This window comes from Pagrus pagrus (genome assembly GCF_965226575.1).
Source record: "Pagrus pagrus genome assembly, chromosome: 16".
NCBI classification, from domain to species: domain Eukaryota; kingdom Metazoa; phylum Chordata; class Actinopteri; order Spariformes; family Sparidae; genus Pagrus; species Pagrus pagrus.
In genome coordinates this window covers 1,589,506-1,607,472 of record NC_140200.1, presented here as the reverse complement: position 1 = coordinate 1,607,472, position 17,967 = coordinate 1,589,506, and the positions used below count along the sequence as shown (strand labels likewise).

General features: G+C 42.4%; 2 protein-coding genes across 2 annotated transcripts; one reads left to right on the top strand and one right to left on the bottom strand.

The window, feature by feature from the left end:
- Positions 1-72: 72 nt before the first annotated feature.
- Positions 73-5,988, top strand: mep1a.2 (meprin A, alpha (PABA peptide hydrolase), tandem duplicate 2; the record flags this gene model as incomplete). Its single annotated transcript, XM_084376955.1, has 14 exons — positions 73-78; positions 632-686; positions 1,101-1,154; positions 1,260-1,297; positions 1,383-1,458; positions 1,543-1,660; positions 1,859-2,034; positions 2,599-2,820; positions 2,955-3,101; positions 3,854-4,069; positions 4,205-4,651; positions 4,841-5,014; positions 5,232-5,436; positions 5,580-5,988. 14 exons carry the CDS (start codon positions 73-75, stop codon positions 5,728-5,730), a joined length of 2,085 nt encoding a protein of 694 aa, XP_084233081.1. The 3' UTR covers positions 5,731-5,988.
- Positions 5,989-6,130: 142 nt separating this feature from the next.
- Positions 6,131-17,404, bottom strand: adgrf3b (adhesion G protein-coupled receptor F3b). Its single transcript, XM_084377487.1, has 16 exons — positions 17,397-17,404; positions 16,327-16,482; positions 15,629-15,781; positions 15,305-15,369; positions 15,160-15,218; positions 14,649-14,773; positions 13,576-13,806; positions 11,403-11,630; positions 11,094-11,234; positions 10,725-10,927; positions 9,956-10,141; positions 8,179-9,489; positions 7,240-7,281; positions 7,090-7,119; positions 6,928-7,007; positions 6,131-6,778 (listed from the first exon to the last, which is right to left on the bottom strand). The coding sequence occupies exons 2-15, from the start codon at positions 16,457-16,459 to the stop codon at positions 6,936-6,938; spliced, it is 2,979 nt and encodes a 992-aa protein (XP_084233613.1). The 5' UTR covers positions 16,460-16,482; positions 17,397-17,404; the 3' UTR covers positions 6,131-6,778; positions 6,928-6,935.
- Between the last annotated feature and the right edge of the window lie 563 nt (positions 17,405-17,967).

The following is a 17,967-nucleotide window of genomic DNA, read 5'->3' as shown; positions in this document are numbered from 1 at the left end:
GCAACACTGTTTAGCAGCGAAGCTCCAGAAATGTTTTGTGGACTGCGAAACTTCACCTGACTTTCCATCAACATGGAGGTGAGTAGACGATAATGAATTTTGATTTACGGCTGACTTTTCCTTTAACTGTTCTTTGCAAACACTACTGCAGCGTCCATGTCAACTGAAAAAAGACTTTAGTGGACATAAGGAGGAACACAATGTTAGTGCGAACACAGTGAAATAACTATTATCAGGCGAGCTTGACAGGAAATTGGCCTCTGCTGCCTCAGGGTTGATCTTTGTTTTTTTAAATCAGTCCCCTCTCTGAACACAGTGCTCCTTTAATATCAACTAAATCAGCTGCATTGACATTTAATACCAACAGATGAGTGATTATTAGATGCGGTGTGCGTAGTCTAGCACCTTATCAGGTATTAGAGGTGTAATGACACGACACATTGAACTGTCACTAGTTTCTTTACTGCCCAGTTTAGTGTCCTGCTCTTTGATTATGATTGATCTGATCTTCATTCTGTTGCCAAAGCACAAACCTTGAAGGCATCATCACTGTAATAAACCACCGAAGGAAAACTTAATGAGCTTTACGAGCAGTTCTCTCTCATATAGATCTATTGTTGCCTCTGTACAGGGTCGACAGTTTTACTGCTGTCATCACCTGTGCACTCCTGACGCGCTGACGGCAGGTCAGTCGGATCAGAGGACACGTGTGAAGTGCCTGTCAGTCATTAAACACTATCATCTGATCAAAGTTCCCCTCCGGCTGCTGCCTTTATGCGAATGTTTACACTGGAAGCACAGAAACACGTTTGTGTCGGGGGAACAAGATGGGAGACGCTCTGAGGAGGATCGCTGCACTGATCGGAGTCCTTGTGGTGTTGAAGGTAGGCGGATTGTTTGTTTTTTAAAGATTTTGACATTTAATGAGACTGACACTGAAGCCTCTGTGGAAGTTTAAATGCAGATGTATTTATTTTTGTTTGCTAGGTGCAAGCTGTTCCGACACGTTCAGGTTGGTTCATGTTAACTTTACTATCTGAATGCATATAAAACAAGCTGGTCTGTTACTTTCCCACACTGATAATAAATGTATCTTCCAGATGTTGACGCGGATGCTGGTGAACTGAGGGAAGACATACTTGATATTAATAAAGGTAACATTTAAAGCCCTTTCTACTGTTGATATGTGCACCATGCCTGATATTCCCATACAATAATGTCTATACTATGATATACTCATGTGTCTTTCACTTTCATAGGGTTGAAACACCTGTTTGAGGGCGACATCGCCGGGAATGTAAGTACACAGTTTTTTGTTGAGATCATCTGCAAAGATCTTAAAAAGCCTTTTCTCAACACGTCCTGCTGTTCACGTCCTGCAGCCCAGCAGAAATGCAATCGTCGATGAAAAAAGAAGATGGAAGTTTCCCATCCCGTACATCTTAACTGACTCTTTAGGTACGCCGTGCAGAGGAATACACTTCTACCAGCAAATCATTGGATGTAATGGCTAAAACTTGAAATTAATTTCCATTATTCTAGATCTGAATGCTAAAGGTGTGATCCTCCAGGCTTTTGAGGAGTACCGTCTGAGAACCTGTGTGGACTTCAAGCCCTACGAGGGAGAGTCCAGCTACATCTCCTTTACCAAGCTGTCCGGGTGAGCTGCCTGAGCCACACTGTCTCAGCAATAACCTCGGCCGTTGCACAACTTTATGGGCCGTGCTGTCAAGTCGTCAAAGTCAAAGCATTAAGAGCCTTAGATTAAGAAATGCTGATGTGATTAAGTGCTTTTTAAAGCTCAGTAACAGCAGCTTCGATCGATTGTCTTGTAAATTGAATTTTTTCCATCGTTTAGATGCTGGTCGTATGTCGGGGACGATAAAGTAGGACAGAATTTGTCCATTGGCGCCAGGTGCGACACTAAGGCCATTGTGCAGCACGAGCTCCTCCACGCTCTGGGCTTTTACCACGAACAGTCGCGCTCAGATAGAGACGACTATGTCAAAATCTGGTGGGACCAGATTGAGGAAGGTGGGTTTTCATTTTTTCTTCCCAAACCTCGTCGAAGAAAGTTTATATTCACTGAACCTGTTACACGTTCGTTGATTCATTGTCGACAAAGACAATTTCACCACAAGGTCAACGAGCTGTTCTGGACCTTGTTTACCAAAATGTTAACGTCAGATGGAGCAGATGACTTTCATGAAAATGCAGATGTTCCAGTGCACATTTTTATTGCACTGCAGCTTATTGTCCAGGTCCGTTCAGTAGCTGCCTGTCATGGACCTCAGCAGGTGTGACTTTCCTGACTTGTTCAAATCAATAATGAGCTCTTTCAGATCAATGCTGAGACTTTCCCGTTGTCGTGTTTGTGGCTGAGTCAAGCAGGAAAAGTGAAAAGTAAAAAGTCACCAGCTGTTATCAATCAGAATCATTTCAGAAGAAGTTAAGAGGCCGTGCTACAGAGACCTATAATAAATTAATTACTGAACCAAACTGATACACGTTCTTTATGAGTGTATGTAAACTTTGGACCTCGACTGTTTGTTGTGTGTGATTCTGGGCTCAACGCGACAACGCTCTCTCTCCTCACAGGGATGGAGCACAACTTCAACAAGTACGAGGACGACTTCATCACCGACATGAACACGCCGTATGATTATGAGTCCATCATGCACTACAGACCGCTGTCCTTCAACAAGAACGAGAGCATCCCAACAATCACCACCACCATACCGTACTTTAACAAGGTCATCGGCCAGCGGCTGGACTTCAGTCCTGTGGATATCACCAGGCTCAACCGCATGTATGACTGCGGTGAGTGTTTCCTCTTTACACCGGTAAACTGTAAATCCCACTTTGTAGATCCTCCGTATCTCCCGGTGAAATCCTGCTCCTCTTGTTGTGCTCTAAGCTTCGTATGTTGACTCTTGATGAATCTCCTGTTCCAGCCAACACACACACTCTCCTGGACCAGTGCTCCTTTGAGCTGAACAACATCTGTGGAATGATCCAGAACGAGGGTGACGACGCAGACTGGGTCCAGACGCTGAGCAGTCCATCTGACACAGACCAAACCCTGGCAGGGCTCTGCAGAGGTACGAGCAAATGTATTTATGTGTTTATTAAAAAGTGTGACAGCTGTCAGACTTGTATTTATCTGATTATGAAAAGGGTCAGAGTGATGGGTCACATACGGTTCATATTTTATGAAGACTCATATTTTATTGATCTTTTCTCGCTAATGTACTGTGAAACAAAAAGACTGAACATTTGCGTCAGAAAACATGCATTTTGCATAACTGACAGGCACCTACAGTCTAATATAATACAATAATAATATAGTTGACCATACGTTGACCATTCGTTCTGTGATAGCAAACTCTACTCATAACATTTTAAGGGTTGAGTTTAGAGATTAGTCAGGAAGTTGTTGCAGTTTGTTCAAAGACAAACTGGATGTTGTTTGACGTGGGGACGGTCTAAATAAAGTTTTCCACCCTCATAAAGACAAAACATTTAGCTTAATGCTTAAAAGTTAATAAAAGTGATAACTTTTTTAATTAAACATCAGGAACAGTACGTCAAATGTTCTATATTTATTTATTTTAAACTTTGTTTATTGAGCTTTTTTCAAATGTTCTATATTTCTATAGATATCTAATTATTAAATTATTATGATTATTATTATTCTATTTATTTATTTGTATTTACATTATATTGGCCTGTTGCCCAGCTATACAGGTGTTGTTTTACTTTTTCTTCCTTTTCAGTGAATATCTTCAGTTTCTGAACACTTCAGCTTGATAACACAGATCATTCGCGCACTCACGGCCGCTTCTCTTTTCAGATTCTGGCTACTTCATGAAGTTTGACACGTCTGCCGGTGCAGCTGGAAACAGTGCGCTGCTGGAGTCACGCATCCTTTATCCCAAGAGAGACGAGCAGTGCCTGGAGTTCTTCTACAAGATGACCGGAGCAGCTGGAGACAAGCTGGTGATATGGATCAGGACCGATGACGGGACAGGAGCTGTACGCAGTGTCAGGAAGATCCACACCATTACAGGTATTTTACTTCATCATTTATATGCCAGCATAGAAAGCACATTTGTTTCTAACCTCTAAAACTGTCTTTTAATGACTACAAACATTCAAAACAAATCTACGTTAGTCTCAAAATCACCTGCCCTCTTTCTTTCAGGTGATGGAGATGATGAATGGAAAATAGCCCACGTGACTCTCAAGGTGACGAAGAAGTTTCGCTATTTTTTCCAGGGCATCAGAGGATCGTCGAGCTCCTCGGGGGCCATCTTAATCGACGACATCAGTCTCTCTGAGACTGTATGCCCAGATGCTGTCTGGCAAATCCGCAACTTCACCAACGTTCTCGCCACCACTCCTCCTGGCAGTTCGATTAAGAGCAAGTGCTTCTACAACTCGGAGGGATACTCGTACGGTATCAGCGTTTACCCAAATGGGAGAGACAGTGCCAACAAAGACTATGTTGGCATGACCATGCACCTCTGCAGCGGGGAAAATGATGCCGTGTTGGAGTGGCCGGCCGCTAACAGGCAGATGACCATCTCTACCATGGACCAGGACCCCGATATAAAACTGAGGATGTCTAATACAAGAAGCTTCACCACAGGTAGGCCCGGGTCACTGGAAAAAAGAAAGTTCACTAAACCCGAGGTTGGTTTAGCTCTTAGCCGATCCATGCAGATTGTTTTGGTGTTGTTAGCCCGTGTTTTCTGCTTCACTCCCGTACGATGAATCATTAAACACTGGTCATCCAGAGATACATGATGTGTGGTCTGTCTGCTCTATCCCCCCTCAGACAACCACACCCGCTGGAACAGACCTACGGCGACTTCAGGAGCGGTGTTCGACACGAGCTGCCAGTGTTACCGCGGCCCAGAATTTGGCTGGACCAACTTCCACAGTCACTGGCATCTGCACGTCAAGCACTTCCTGAAGCACGTTCACCTCATCATCAACGCACACCTCCACGGTGAGATTCAGAACAATCAGCTCGTCTACCTGGACTGTTCTCATGTCACACACACGGTGTATCAAACCGCAGCTCATTTTAACGTTGAGGGTCGAAGGGCCGAGAAGTCGTTCACTGCACAGATTGTAAAGCCCACTGAGACGATGTGATTGTGATTTTGGGCTGAACAACTAAAACTGACTGACTGGACTTTAATCTAAACCTGTTGTTTTGTTAGATCTGACCCCCCTGATCAAGGTTGAGATTAATATCCATTCAGCCGCATCAAATAACGACCTCCCAGATGAGAAGCCAGTCAGCGAGGTGGAAGTGAGACAGGAGGCTCCAAAACACAGAGAGGCCCGTGCCGTCAACCCCTGTCGGCCCAACCCTTGTTTAAATGGAGGCGCGTGTGTGGAGAGCGAAGGGAGAGCCTCATGCAGGTGTGTAGGTGTATTATCTGGACCCGCCGCTGACGTCATCACCTCTCTAACCCCCCTTCAGCATGTATATCATCACGTGGACCAGACACTTTAAACCAATAATAACTTCATTATCAAGTAAAATTCTGTCCCTTGCTTCACAGGTGTGCATCGACTCAGACCACCTACTACACCGGTAAAATGTGCGAGGACCTGAACATGGACAAAGGCATTCTGGGAGCTCTGCTTGGCGGCGCAGCAGGGACCGTAGTTCTTACACTGTCCATCTTCACCGTCATCAGGAGAGCTCAGTGAGGATTAATGTGTCCTCTGCCAGTGCTAGAGAGAATTATCTCACGGGCCTCGCTCCATAGATAAGACTCCTCAAATCTGGACCTCCTCCCCCCAAAACTACAAATTAATACAGGGCTTAACTTTGAAAAATAACTGCTTTTATTGTGGAGCAAATTACTCTCCAGTCTGCACCAGAAGGTAAAACTGATCCTAAACAGCCACAGTGAAAATGAAGGAGGATAACGTCGATGTTTGTTTTAATATCATAAAAAATAATAATCATTTTTAGTTTGCTAAATGAATTCAGTTGTGGAAAATGTATATTTCAATCCTGCACAGTGTAATAAAAATAAAAGACTTCATATTTCTTGGTTTTTCAAATTTTATTATCATATGTTATGTCACATGCATATACTTTAAAATACATATTTAAATGTAAATAGTGGTTAGACACACACACAGTATACAGGTTATTATATCATAGCAATGTATATGTAAACAAAATGATCGAACCAGGTTGAACATCATCCGATCAAGAAGTGAACAGTGAAGAAAATGTTTACATCGACCATATTTACACACAACTACGTGTGGTCAAGTTGTTTTACTGTGAAATCTTTGCCAGTCTCAGCTGAGGATGATGACGACCAGTGCTAGTACCTCTAATAATAATAATAACAATAACAACAACAACAACAGTGCTATTAATTTAATAAGCTTGAAGACACTACACACGAGTGTCACGATTCTCCACATCTACAATACAATTACATTTTCGGATTTAATGTCACAGTTTGATTCAATTCGCTTCAAAATGTCTGTTTAAGCACTGACAGCGATGCTTCTGATGACCTGCATCTGTACAAAGATCAGCTCATCGTTGGTTTTACGCCCTGACGACAGCCCTTTACATTTTCAAACTCTTCTCTAAAAAGATTTAGGTCTCAGATACTGCTGATATATTTTCAATTTAGAATCAAAATCATGACATCGCTATCATCTAGGAGTTATAATCTAACACTAACTCTAACAAGTGCTCTCTCGTAGTCTCACGCGTCGTCTTCACAACCTGAACAGAAGAAACGAATGAAGAATTCAGAAAATTAATAAAACGTATTATTTCCGAACCAACAAACCCATTTCAATGATTAATGACTGAAGACGAAGCAACTGTGAGGACACCAGTTAAGAGGAGACTATTAACGACATGAGTCTCACCTCTGTCTTCACTTGTCCTTTGTGTAGGCGGTTGAAGTCAAGTTTTTCATGCTCTCACTTTTTCCTCTCTTAGATTTTGCCTGAGGGCAGAAAACAAACAGAGTTATGACTCATGCGTCGCTGTACGATGTAATTCTGGACAGACCTCATTGGTTAACGTACCGTGATGAGCTTCAGCAGCTCCTCTCGAACCTGTCAATAATAACACACAGATTTGCTTTATTAACACAATTATCAGACACTTTTTGGCCTCCGGGCATCAAACTCATGTCACAGGAAGATTTCTGTCAATTGATAAAACAACTAACTCACCTTCACCTCTGCAATACACCCGGTTATCAAGATGAGAAGACCCTGCAAGACAAGAGTTGGAACAGTGTGACAGATTTCAGGACACTTTGCTTGAAGTAAATACTGTTTGCCACATATCTGAGCATTTCTCTTCTGTCCTCCAGCTTCGTGTGTCCCATGACGACATTTTGCTCCAATGCAGGAAATTATCTGATGCCCACACAGGGCGATTAAACACCACAGTAAGGCTGCGAGGCCGGGTCACGGTTTAGTGTCAAATATGCGTCTTCAACCTCGATGGGCCAAGTTTACATTTTACAGAAATGTGTCTGTTATTGTTGAGTTGGTGTATTTCTGTTTACAAAACAACGACAGTTAGCTGTCGTGGCTAAGTAGGTTAAGTATGCTCAGCTTGGAATAAATCATCTGACTGTTCACTTGTTATTTTTCACAAAGTTCACATGTTTTCTGTCGCCGTTTGGTTCAGGACAACATGGTTTGGGTTAAAACAGACTCACAACGTTAAGCACGTGTTTCAAGAGGTGGCTTCTCTTATCCTGAGTCGCTGTTACAGTTTGGTAAAAAGATGAGGACCCAAATGCAGCAAACACACAGGAGGCAGGATTAAGAAGCAGAAAGGCAAGCTGTAATAACTGAAGCTGAGGATAAACCAAAATCCAAGAAGTGCAAAATGCCTAAATACAAAGTACAAACCAGTAATCACAGGAGCCAAGTAGAAACATAAAGCCAGGAACAAAAACCAGAAACATACCACGGGGAGACACAGGGGGACACAGGAGGACACAGGGGGACACTGGGGGACACAGGAGGACACAGGGGGACACAGGGAGACACAGGGGGACACAGGAGGACACAGGGAGACACAGGGGGACACTGGAGATAACCCGTTCTAATTTCTCACCACTAAACATTGTCCATTTTCAAACACTTTCAAATTACCTGGAAGGAGTTGAGGATGGTGAAGCTGTAGAGAGCAACTTGAAACATGACAGTGGTTTCATCAATAATGAGCAGAGCGAAGCCAATAATCCATGTCACTCCAAAGACGGGCGTCAGGAAAACCACCACTTTAAGGATGCTTTTGGCTGTTTCCTTGTCGTCCGCCTTGCTGCCGTCAGGGACGGAGGACTTTGTCACAGTGAGAATGACGACTACCATGGAAAAGAGATTGGTCAGGATGACGGTTCCCACGGGGAGGATGAAGGCGTGCATGGAGCCATTCAAGAGGCTGTAGTAGCGAAGCCAACATGTTTTGGGATCAAAGTACTCCGTGTCGGTGTATTTGCAATACACATAGCTCGATCCCACGATGAGGATTGGGCAAACATAGCCTACGATGCTGGACAGGAACATGAAGACTCTTTTCCTCAGCGGGCTGAAGACAAAGATGAGCTGGTGGACGAGCATGACGCTCATGCACAGCATCCAGCTGAACATGGCTAAGAAAAACAGGTGTTTGCATACAGTCAAAACCAGGCACGTGGTGTTGCCGAGATTCTCCGGAGTAGTGGAAGCCAAAAAACAGCAGTCGGCGAGCAAGAGGAAGACGGCGATGTTCACCAGGGCCGTGTGACGGAAATGTGACAGGTTGCTCTTGACCACAGCCGACCACACTAGAGACTCAATGACGAGGAAGATCAGCAAGCAGCAGATGGACACACCCAGGCCCACCTGAGTAATCATATCTAAGTCATCACTAGAGACATCAGTCTTGGCAAAAAGGACAGCGAATGAAGTCAGGTGGTTGCACTCGCAGACTGTGTCATTATCATCAGTAGTTGTGACTTTGCATCCTTTGTCTGACCACTCGTTTCTCGTGGTGTTCCAGAAGACGCAGGAGGGTTTAGTGCGACTCAGCTGCTCCGTGGGGAAGCCGAGTCTGATTAATGTCGAATCATTGTTGTTCTCTCGTGTGACTGATATCACGAGGCTGGACGGTTCTCTACGGCCGAAGATGTTTTTCAACTTATCTGTTAGATTTTTCAAAGCGACAGCTTTCATTACTCCGCCGGTCACGTTAAGTTTCACGTCGCTGCCAAACACGGACACATTACACTCACTGCTCAAACAGACTTTGAAGTCTATCTTTGCTTTTGGAAATCCATTGCTCCATTCGCTACTGTTGACCCTGATGTTCTTCACCAGACCCTCCACAGACTTCAGGTAATCTGATGACATGTTCTCAACAGTAGACGTGTTGACACCGTCCCAGGTCTTGTTCAACATATTGCTTGCTGCATCAGCAAAATCCTGAAACAGAAGAGTCAAAAAACAACAACATTTCATCTATTTCATGAATGGATCAGTTCAAATAAAAATCGGGAAAATCTCCTTTGCAACTCTACGTCAGCAGCAGTTAACATTAATGTTGCCAATTAACATTAACTGAACTTAGTGAGTCGCCTGAAAAATAAACCTCACCTCTCTTTCACCACACGACTGTTTCTGTAGTTTGAACAAATCCTTGTTCGTCTTGATTGGGTCGGTATTTTATTTATTTGTAACGTGAACAAAATTCTGTATTGAGTCACTTGAAAAACCATTTTCATGACAACCGAGCAAAGAGGCCTTGAGGATAAAAGCTTTGGAGAAACACTAGGAGCCTATGCGGGAACTTTCTTTTTCAAACTGCTGTTCCTGAAGTCAAGCATCAACCTTTAAGTTCAAAACTCCACATCCATCACAGTAAAGGAAATGATGATAAACGGGGTCTTACGGGAATGACATCCTGCTGCAGGACAACATTTTCTGATGCCTCAGCCATCACGCCCAGAACGTTGATGGTTGCGCTTATGTCGGCAATCGATTCACTGGCATCAGAATCTTGTAAAGAGTTGTTCTTGAGCCCTTCAAATATCGTCTGCGCCACCTTCTGGGTCGCCCCGAGTCCCTTCTTGAAGTTCTAGACACAAAGAAAACATTATCCACATGTAAACAGTGGACAAAAGCACACAGATTACTTCCACACGCAAACACAGTAACATTAAAGAAAAACCACCAATAGATAAAAATACAAGATAAAACATAAAACCTAATGTTCTACCTGGTCTGAAAAGTCAAACTCAGCGCGAAGTCAGTGTGAATATCGACAAGTAAGTGGAGTTACTGATAACATTAAGTCTTTCTATCAAACAGTATGAGCTTTGTTATTAACATTAGCAAGCTAGCTGTCTAGCATGGTAGCAAATAGTCACAATTTCAGATGTTCTCCGAGCTGTGATGTGGCAGTAAAGAGACATAATGAGGGGACAAAATCTGACTGGTCATCTTTTGTACATTCAACTCAGCGATCTGCAGGGAGGACATCATAAAGCCAAATTAGAGTGACTTTGCAGAGTGACTCTGGAGATCGATCCTTTTCTTTTGTCAGTGTTTAGGGCCACTAGTGTTGTAAATAAGTATTTTATGATTAATAAGTCAGATAGAATCTCCTAATTCCTCCTGACCCGGGGAAACCCAGGTCAGGAGCTGTATTTCACACTCACATCTGCGGCATTTACAACTTTGTTCAGCTCTTCGTTGATGCAGGAGTGGTACACCGGCTGCCAGGTCTTGCCTTTACAAGTGCGTGAGTTGTAGCCAACCCGGCCCTCCGGACACGTTCTGTTAATCACTGTGGCTCCGTCTGGGGTTTTTGGCCAAATATATCCATCATCAGCCACATCCATAGGACAAGATTTTTTCCCCTCTTGTAGACAAAATATAGGGAATCATCAGTGAATGCATGAGACAAGGCAGATAAATGTATTTATAGACAAAGTCACATATTATATTAATGTATTATGCCATAAACAGTTGGAAATAAGGCAGGTTGAATTGAATGAAAGAAGCTGCGATTGACAAGAATCAGTTACCATAAATAACTGGGACATCCACGCTTGCATTTTTTTCTTGTCCCTTTGTGTTTTGAAAGAAGACAGTAATCCTTTGTGGTTCGTCGGTTTGCTCACATTTGATCTGAGCACTGAACTTATAGATCAGATAATCTCCATCAGCTGTAAAAGAAAACATGTAGTGTAAGGGTAAGGTTTGTGAACTTGAACATGAATTTTGTAACAATATTGTGAATTGAAATTTGCCTTGATTTTAAATTATACGTTGTAGCTAAAAGAAAGAAGTAACGAGGACAGATGGAAGTGAGAGACACGGTAGGGTTTTCTTACTTTCATTAGTTAGATCAGACCTCCTATCGCCCATGTAGCTCCACCAAACCTCAAAGCTCTCAGAGCTGTTTAAGATGGTGGCAGTGACGTCAACCGGAACAGAATCCGAACAGTCTTTAGCAAGAGGGCTGATCTTCAGGGTGATCACATCAGGGAGGAGTGCCACACTCAAACTTGTCTTGGCTTTGTGTGTGACCGAGCCACGAGTGAATCCACACTCGTATGTGCCTGTAGGGAACATGTAGGTAAGTTCACTCTGCAGCTGCATCTGGTGATCCAGTAACTCAGATCAGAAGTCACCAGCAGGTCCGTCGTGGTATTAAACACACTCAAAGTCAAACTGAAGTTTTAATTTTCCTCACTTTTTGGGCCCCGTCATCTTCTGTGGTTGTGATACGGACAGGCACTGGTGGAAGAAGTACTAAAATCCTTTGCTCAAGTACTTAAGTACCAATTCAATAATCTTAAACTACTCCATTACAAGTTCAAGTCCTGCATTCAAATTCCCATTTAAACAAGCTTCCACCTGTGACTGACATATTATCATATATGACATTATTAGAGATATTCATTACTTTATATACAAACCTGAAGGGCCACATGATAAAAGGATTGTGATGAAAGGGTTAGGGTGAAGTAAGTTCTGCACACCGGCTCCGCGTAAACTTCCTTTTTGTAAAATATTGGATTATTTTACCTTATTAGGCCTCAAACATTCATTTAAATGAAACCACCTGAGAACTGGAGGCGAAATGTCAACATGTGACAATGGGGCCTCAACCTGGAGACTGCTTTCTTTGAAGAGGTCCGTTGGTGTAACAGCCTGTTCTCACTCCCGACGTTACCCCTCTACTCTGCTGTCCTCTCTGAAAAAACCCCTCCAGTGCAGTTTTTCCATCACATCTGCCGGCCTGGCTCGACTCGGCTTGACTCCGTGCAGTTTCATTTCCTATAACTTCTCCTCAATAAAAGCCCCCCGTTATTTAGTCATTTAAAAGCTTTTAATATGAAGCAGCATCACAGGAAACGTTGTGTTTTCAGCAGCAGTAACTAAACACGACTCCTGAACCGGCTGAACGTGAACACGATGAAACAGTAAAACACAGCCGGTGTTTGAAAGAACAAACAGGACGAGAGAAACTGAAGAGTTTCAGTCAGAAGCTGCAGACGTACTGAGAGCTGAACACACTGACGTTTAAAACCTCTCTCTCTCAGGTTTCCTGCACAGACGTGAGCTCAGTAACGAGTTCAGGAGACGGGAGCTTGTTACGGGTTGGCTGCAGTCACGACACGTCACCGTGGCAACAACAACAAGAGCAATGCTGCAAAAAGTAATGCGACCGGGACCAGCAGGACCCTGTTATGGGCCGGGTTGATAGCAGTTTTTGGACTTGCATGAAAGTTAAAACATTCTCAACCTTTCAGAGCAGGTTGTGGAGTCAGTGTCACACTCGGCCCAGGCAACATGCACAGCAGCCCTGCTCCACGGCGCACCACAAACACCGCCAGCGCGTGAAAAAGTGGACGGAGTAGACTAAATGTTCAGCAGCATTTGCGAGAGGGCAGTTAGGACAAATCATTGCTGATCACAGTGTTTATGTTTCATTGCTACTCGAGTCACAAGTTCACAATCACAAGTTTCACCACGATGCAATATTATATAAGGGAATATATTATATTAGGAATTCTGTCATATTAACAGCAAAGTCAACTCTGGTCGTAATATTTCATAATATGTGAAACGTTTGTCACCACTCTTTATTTTGAACGTCTGACAGGATGTTGCATATTTATTATTACTAACTTGACTGCAGCGCCAGTAGCGGTAGAGGGTCAAGGTCACAGCCTCTGGGGAGTCCACCGGAGTGGGAACGTGCTGTCTTTAACAACGGACTGTGTTTCATATGCTCACTCAAACTGTTTTATGTAAAATCTAAATGTAACGGTAGCTGTAATTAAACGCAGTGGAGAGGAAAAGTGCAATAAAGTGGAGTAGAGTAACAACCATTGTGGGTCAGAACCTAAAACTTTATGTGTAATTTATTCTTTATGATAATTAACTAATTAGAAATTTGACCGATTAATGACACAGTCAAAACAAACAAGGAGGATATTTTGGAAACATGACTTCATCTCAGTTCGACTTAATTGAAGAAAGACTTTTTGAACTTGCCTGACCAGATTTCTGTCACTTTTTTGAGTTTGACTTCAATGCAGGACGGGTACTCCGTTGTGACGCAGTCGCGGCTCAGTTGTACAACGCTGCCGGTGTTGAGCTCAAAGCGCTGATACGGGTTGCTCATGCTCCAGCCAGCGCTGTCTGTCGCCTCCTCAAATTTGCACATCAGTACTGGAGTGGACTCATAGCACACCGTCGTCTCAGGGGACTCTATGGTGACCATTCCTGTGTGAAGACGGAAATACATTTGGTTTGGTTTAGAAGAATAGCCTTTCAGTGCCTGCAGAGATCTCTGTAATACTCAGTCTATTACAGAGTGTCTGTTCAGCCAACACTTTTGCTCTATCGAGGCACCTGCAAACAACTTGACCCCTTGAGTCCACCGGGCACCTCTCAGTTACCTGCCTTGTGTGATGCTGTTTTGTTCTGTGGCTTCATATCTCACTGGGAGAGTCCCAGGAGCAACATCAGCATCACGCCTGCCCGATGTTGTTAAGCTGCTCAGATTGTGTTTATTTCGTCATGTTTTCCCTGATTTCTGTGCTTCTACTGTGGCTGAGTGGACAACATAGTATAGTTGTTTTGTTATTTATCTATGCGACTATTTCTGACTTTGTCGTGCTGGTGATGCCAGCTCTGCCCAGTGTGTTTCATTTTGAAAACTGGCCGGATGCACTGTGCCGTTCCACTGCTGACACAGCTGGCAGAAACACAAGCATCGTCTTGAATGGCTGCGATCAGATCGGAAACCATATCGTGATAATGTTGCATAACCAGGGCTGCAGACTAACTTCCTTTTTTTCATTTAGGTGCACCCACTTTCTTTGTTTCTGTCTGTCTTCTTGTTATTTCTGATATTCAAGAGCAACACTGATTGATTCCTGAATTTTGGAAAACCAACAATAATGAGTCCCACTGCTGATGCATCAGGGTCGCAGTGCAGAGAAAGACATACAGCACGTAACGGTCTATTGAGAGCGTGCACTACAACAATTAAGAAGTCATCATGAGCTTAATGAATGACAATAAAGACAAATAAGAAAACGACAGTAAACTTTTATACCGACCTCCAGTGTCGACCTGAAGTACAACATTAAGACTTGTCTGCAGCTCGTCCACCACTTCTTGGAGTCGAGAAGTGTTTAATCTGACGCTGACTGCTGCCTCAAACTCAGCAATTTTGTTGTCTTCCCTTCAAGATTTGGAAAGGATCAATGAAAGGTGATCGGTTAGTGACACAGAAAGTAAATGTTTGTATTTGTGATTAAACCAACATAAGATTTGCAGCTGGAACGCTGCCTAACCTAAACTTCTTGCTTAAATGTATATTTTCAAAATATTCTAGTTCACTTGTTTGAGGAATAAGTAGTTACATACATGACAATAATACTAATAAAAATACTTTTTATTATATAGTATAGAAGCCCCGAGGGGCAAGTGGCAAATTTCAAGAAAATAAATTCAAGAGGAAAGTCAGGAAGTGTTTGTTTCTGTAATACTCATTTTGACCATGACCACTAAAAAAAAAAGAAATGACACATCAAATGAATAAATCCCATTCTTTGCAAAGTACAATACCTCAGCTCGGTTACATTCAGCCCCTCAAAGCCATTCAGTTTTCCGAAGGCAGACACAAGCTTTGAAAAGAAAGAGGATTCAATCATTACTTTCTATTTATAACATCTTCCAGAATTTACACATTTGTGACGAGAGTGAGATGTACCTGAGTAGTTTTTGCAGAGTCCCAGGTGATGAGTTCAGTTTTTGTTATTGTTCCACTGATATCAACTGTGTTGATTGCAAACATTACTATTAGTTTCAGTTCTGATATCAACAAGCATATACAGTATATGTACTGTAAGTCCATATGGAGAGAGAAATGAAGTAGGCAAGCACAATCTAACAGCACAGCAGTGTGCAGGAGCATTTTCAGATAAGAGTGACACTTATTTCATTCTGTCACACTAATTCACAAAATACAATTAATCATCAAAGAAGAAGACGGGTACAAATACTACAACAATGTGTTGTGCATCAGGGCTGTTACCTTTGATTTTGGCAACACAGAGCGGTATGATCAGGGACACGTTGCTTTTGCAAGGGGTTTCACGGCAGCAGCCGTGAAGGTAGCACACTTCGTTGCTCCAAATGTATCCGTCCGAGCAGTTGCAAGTGGTTTCATCTCCAACAATTAGGCAGTCTAGAGGGAGAGCACAATCTTTACATCCCTGAAATCTTGCTTCAATCCTGCAGCCTCCCCGGCCAGATTTCAGAGCGAGACTTACATTTCCGTTTACAAAAAGATCTTAGTATTTAACAAAAAGACGTCTCTCGATATGAATCGTTGCATTAATGTTGTCGGACACTTATAACAACAAACGTATCCTGTCAGTGGCAAAGACAAACATGGTCAGAGTTGTCCTAAAGGATGACGCTGACGTAATTGATGCGTCTGCGATGGCTGCTGGACTGACTCCAAAACTTTTGGTCCAGTATGAATCATTATATAATCAAGACCCAAGTTTAGATACACCGGAGCCCCCCTTTAAGTATTTCTCTATAACATTAAATGCAATGACTCAATATTCAACAAAGAGAGACAACATTTTATTGGCTTCATGACTGTGTGGGAGCGGTTTGATCATACTTAATATACAGCTACCCAATGAAATGAGCAATCAACCCGACACCTTCCACACTAAGTGTCCAACAGGAGGGAGTCACCAAACAAGAAACTTACGACACCTGCTATCAGTCCATGTTGTAGGAAGGTCACGTCGTGGGAACCTCCGTCCTGATTGGTCACTTTGGTGCCGTTCATCGAATTCAAAACTGTCAGGACAGTCTGAGCTTCCAGAGTGACATTGCTCTCCACCATCAGCTCGGCAATGAAGACACCGTCTACAACATCGTTTCAATGTGTTATCGTTTATGGTTAGCAACAGTTGATGCATGACAGCATATAATTCTGGGATCACATGATTTCATGGTTAAAATATAAACTAGTAAGTGTTGCAAACTAGGAATGATTCTCAAAAATTTAAATGCAACAAACACTGAGTAGAAATGAATACTTTGCTAGAAAATAAAAAGCTGGAGCAGAAAGGAAAACACAGGCAGGAGACAAAGTTATGCACAAAGTACAAGGGCAACTTAACAACTGGTAACTGAATACAGCGGAAAAGTAAGTAAAAGAAATAAGAAAAACTTACAGTGACATACAGTCATGCCATAAACTGGTATAGCAAAACTGATCTGCATGCCAAATATTTAGCTTTAGAAGCTTGTATGTAGTGACTTGACTACTCCCTGTTCTGTAGCTTTAGCTAACCGTTAACATGGATGTAGGATGTTCTGTCTTCTTCCCCCGGCATTTGTTCGGAGAAGCTTGTTAGCTTGTTAGCTTGCTTGCTAATGGAATAATAAGTTCAGAGTTAATTTCAAAGATGTAATTGTACCATTAACTCCTGTCTCAAAGCTGTCCGCAAAACAACACTATGTTGTTTTTACTCCAGCAGAGGAGGTTAAATAAAACTAACAGGCCACGATAGCATCCTCCATTTTTGACTCTTCATCCACCCAAAGGTCAACACTGTCATGACAGCCTGCTGTTGGTCAACACTGTAAAATTGTGGGTCACTCAAATTGAACTCAATGCAAAGATTTTGCGCAGCCACTTGAGCAAATCCACGGTTCAATATGAATGAGCTCCCTGCAAATCTTTCCATTTCAAATGCTAGTTAGACCTTTAATAATGTTTACTGAAGTTTTTTTTGATGAAGTCTCCAAAGTGACTATGGAGATAAACAACTCACCTGTTGCAAAGACCTGCAATGGCAAGAAAAGGTAAACAGCAGAATTAGTTTTTCTGTCATCGTTGTAATTCAGTCTTATGTTAAATTTTTGTTTTTCCATTTTTAGCAGACCAGGTGATCATGAATATACATATAAAATTGGATTCTTTATTTTTTTGTCAGTGAATTGAACAGTAAATATACAGTAAATGTAACAATTACGTGCATTAAAATCAAATATGAGATTATACAAATAAAATTAAAGTTGAAGTTAAAACATGAAACACAGATCGAGACGCTTCATTACCTGATGGCAGACATACACAGCTCCTATCAGGAAAATAATCGCCCTGGAACACATCGTTACTCTGATGGAAGAAAACATGGAAACTATTTGACACAATTAAAGAACAAGGAGACTGAAAAAAAGCATACTTTTACTACTTTACTGTATTTTATGTTGGCAACTTTATTAGCTCTACCTTTAGGTGGAAATGGCAACATAGGAACTGCACCAACTGCTTTTTTTTGCTCACTCAGGGACAACAGGCTGTTAACACAACATTGACTTATCACCTCACCATAGTTAATA

Coding starts and splice junctions, on each gene's coding strand:
- adgrf3b (XM_084377487.1), bottom strand. CDS start 16,459: ATGGTGGAGAGCAATGTCACTCTGGAAGCTCAGACTGTCCTGACAGTT. Junction 10,928..11,093: donor GGATGTCCCAGTTATTTATG/GTAACTGATTCT, acceptor TTTGTCTACAAG/AGGGGAAAAAATCTTGTCCT. Junction 7,282..8,178: donor CCATCCTCAACTCCTTCCAG/GTAATTTGAAAG, acceptor CTTGTCTTGCAG/GGTCTTCTCATCTTGATAAC.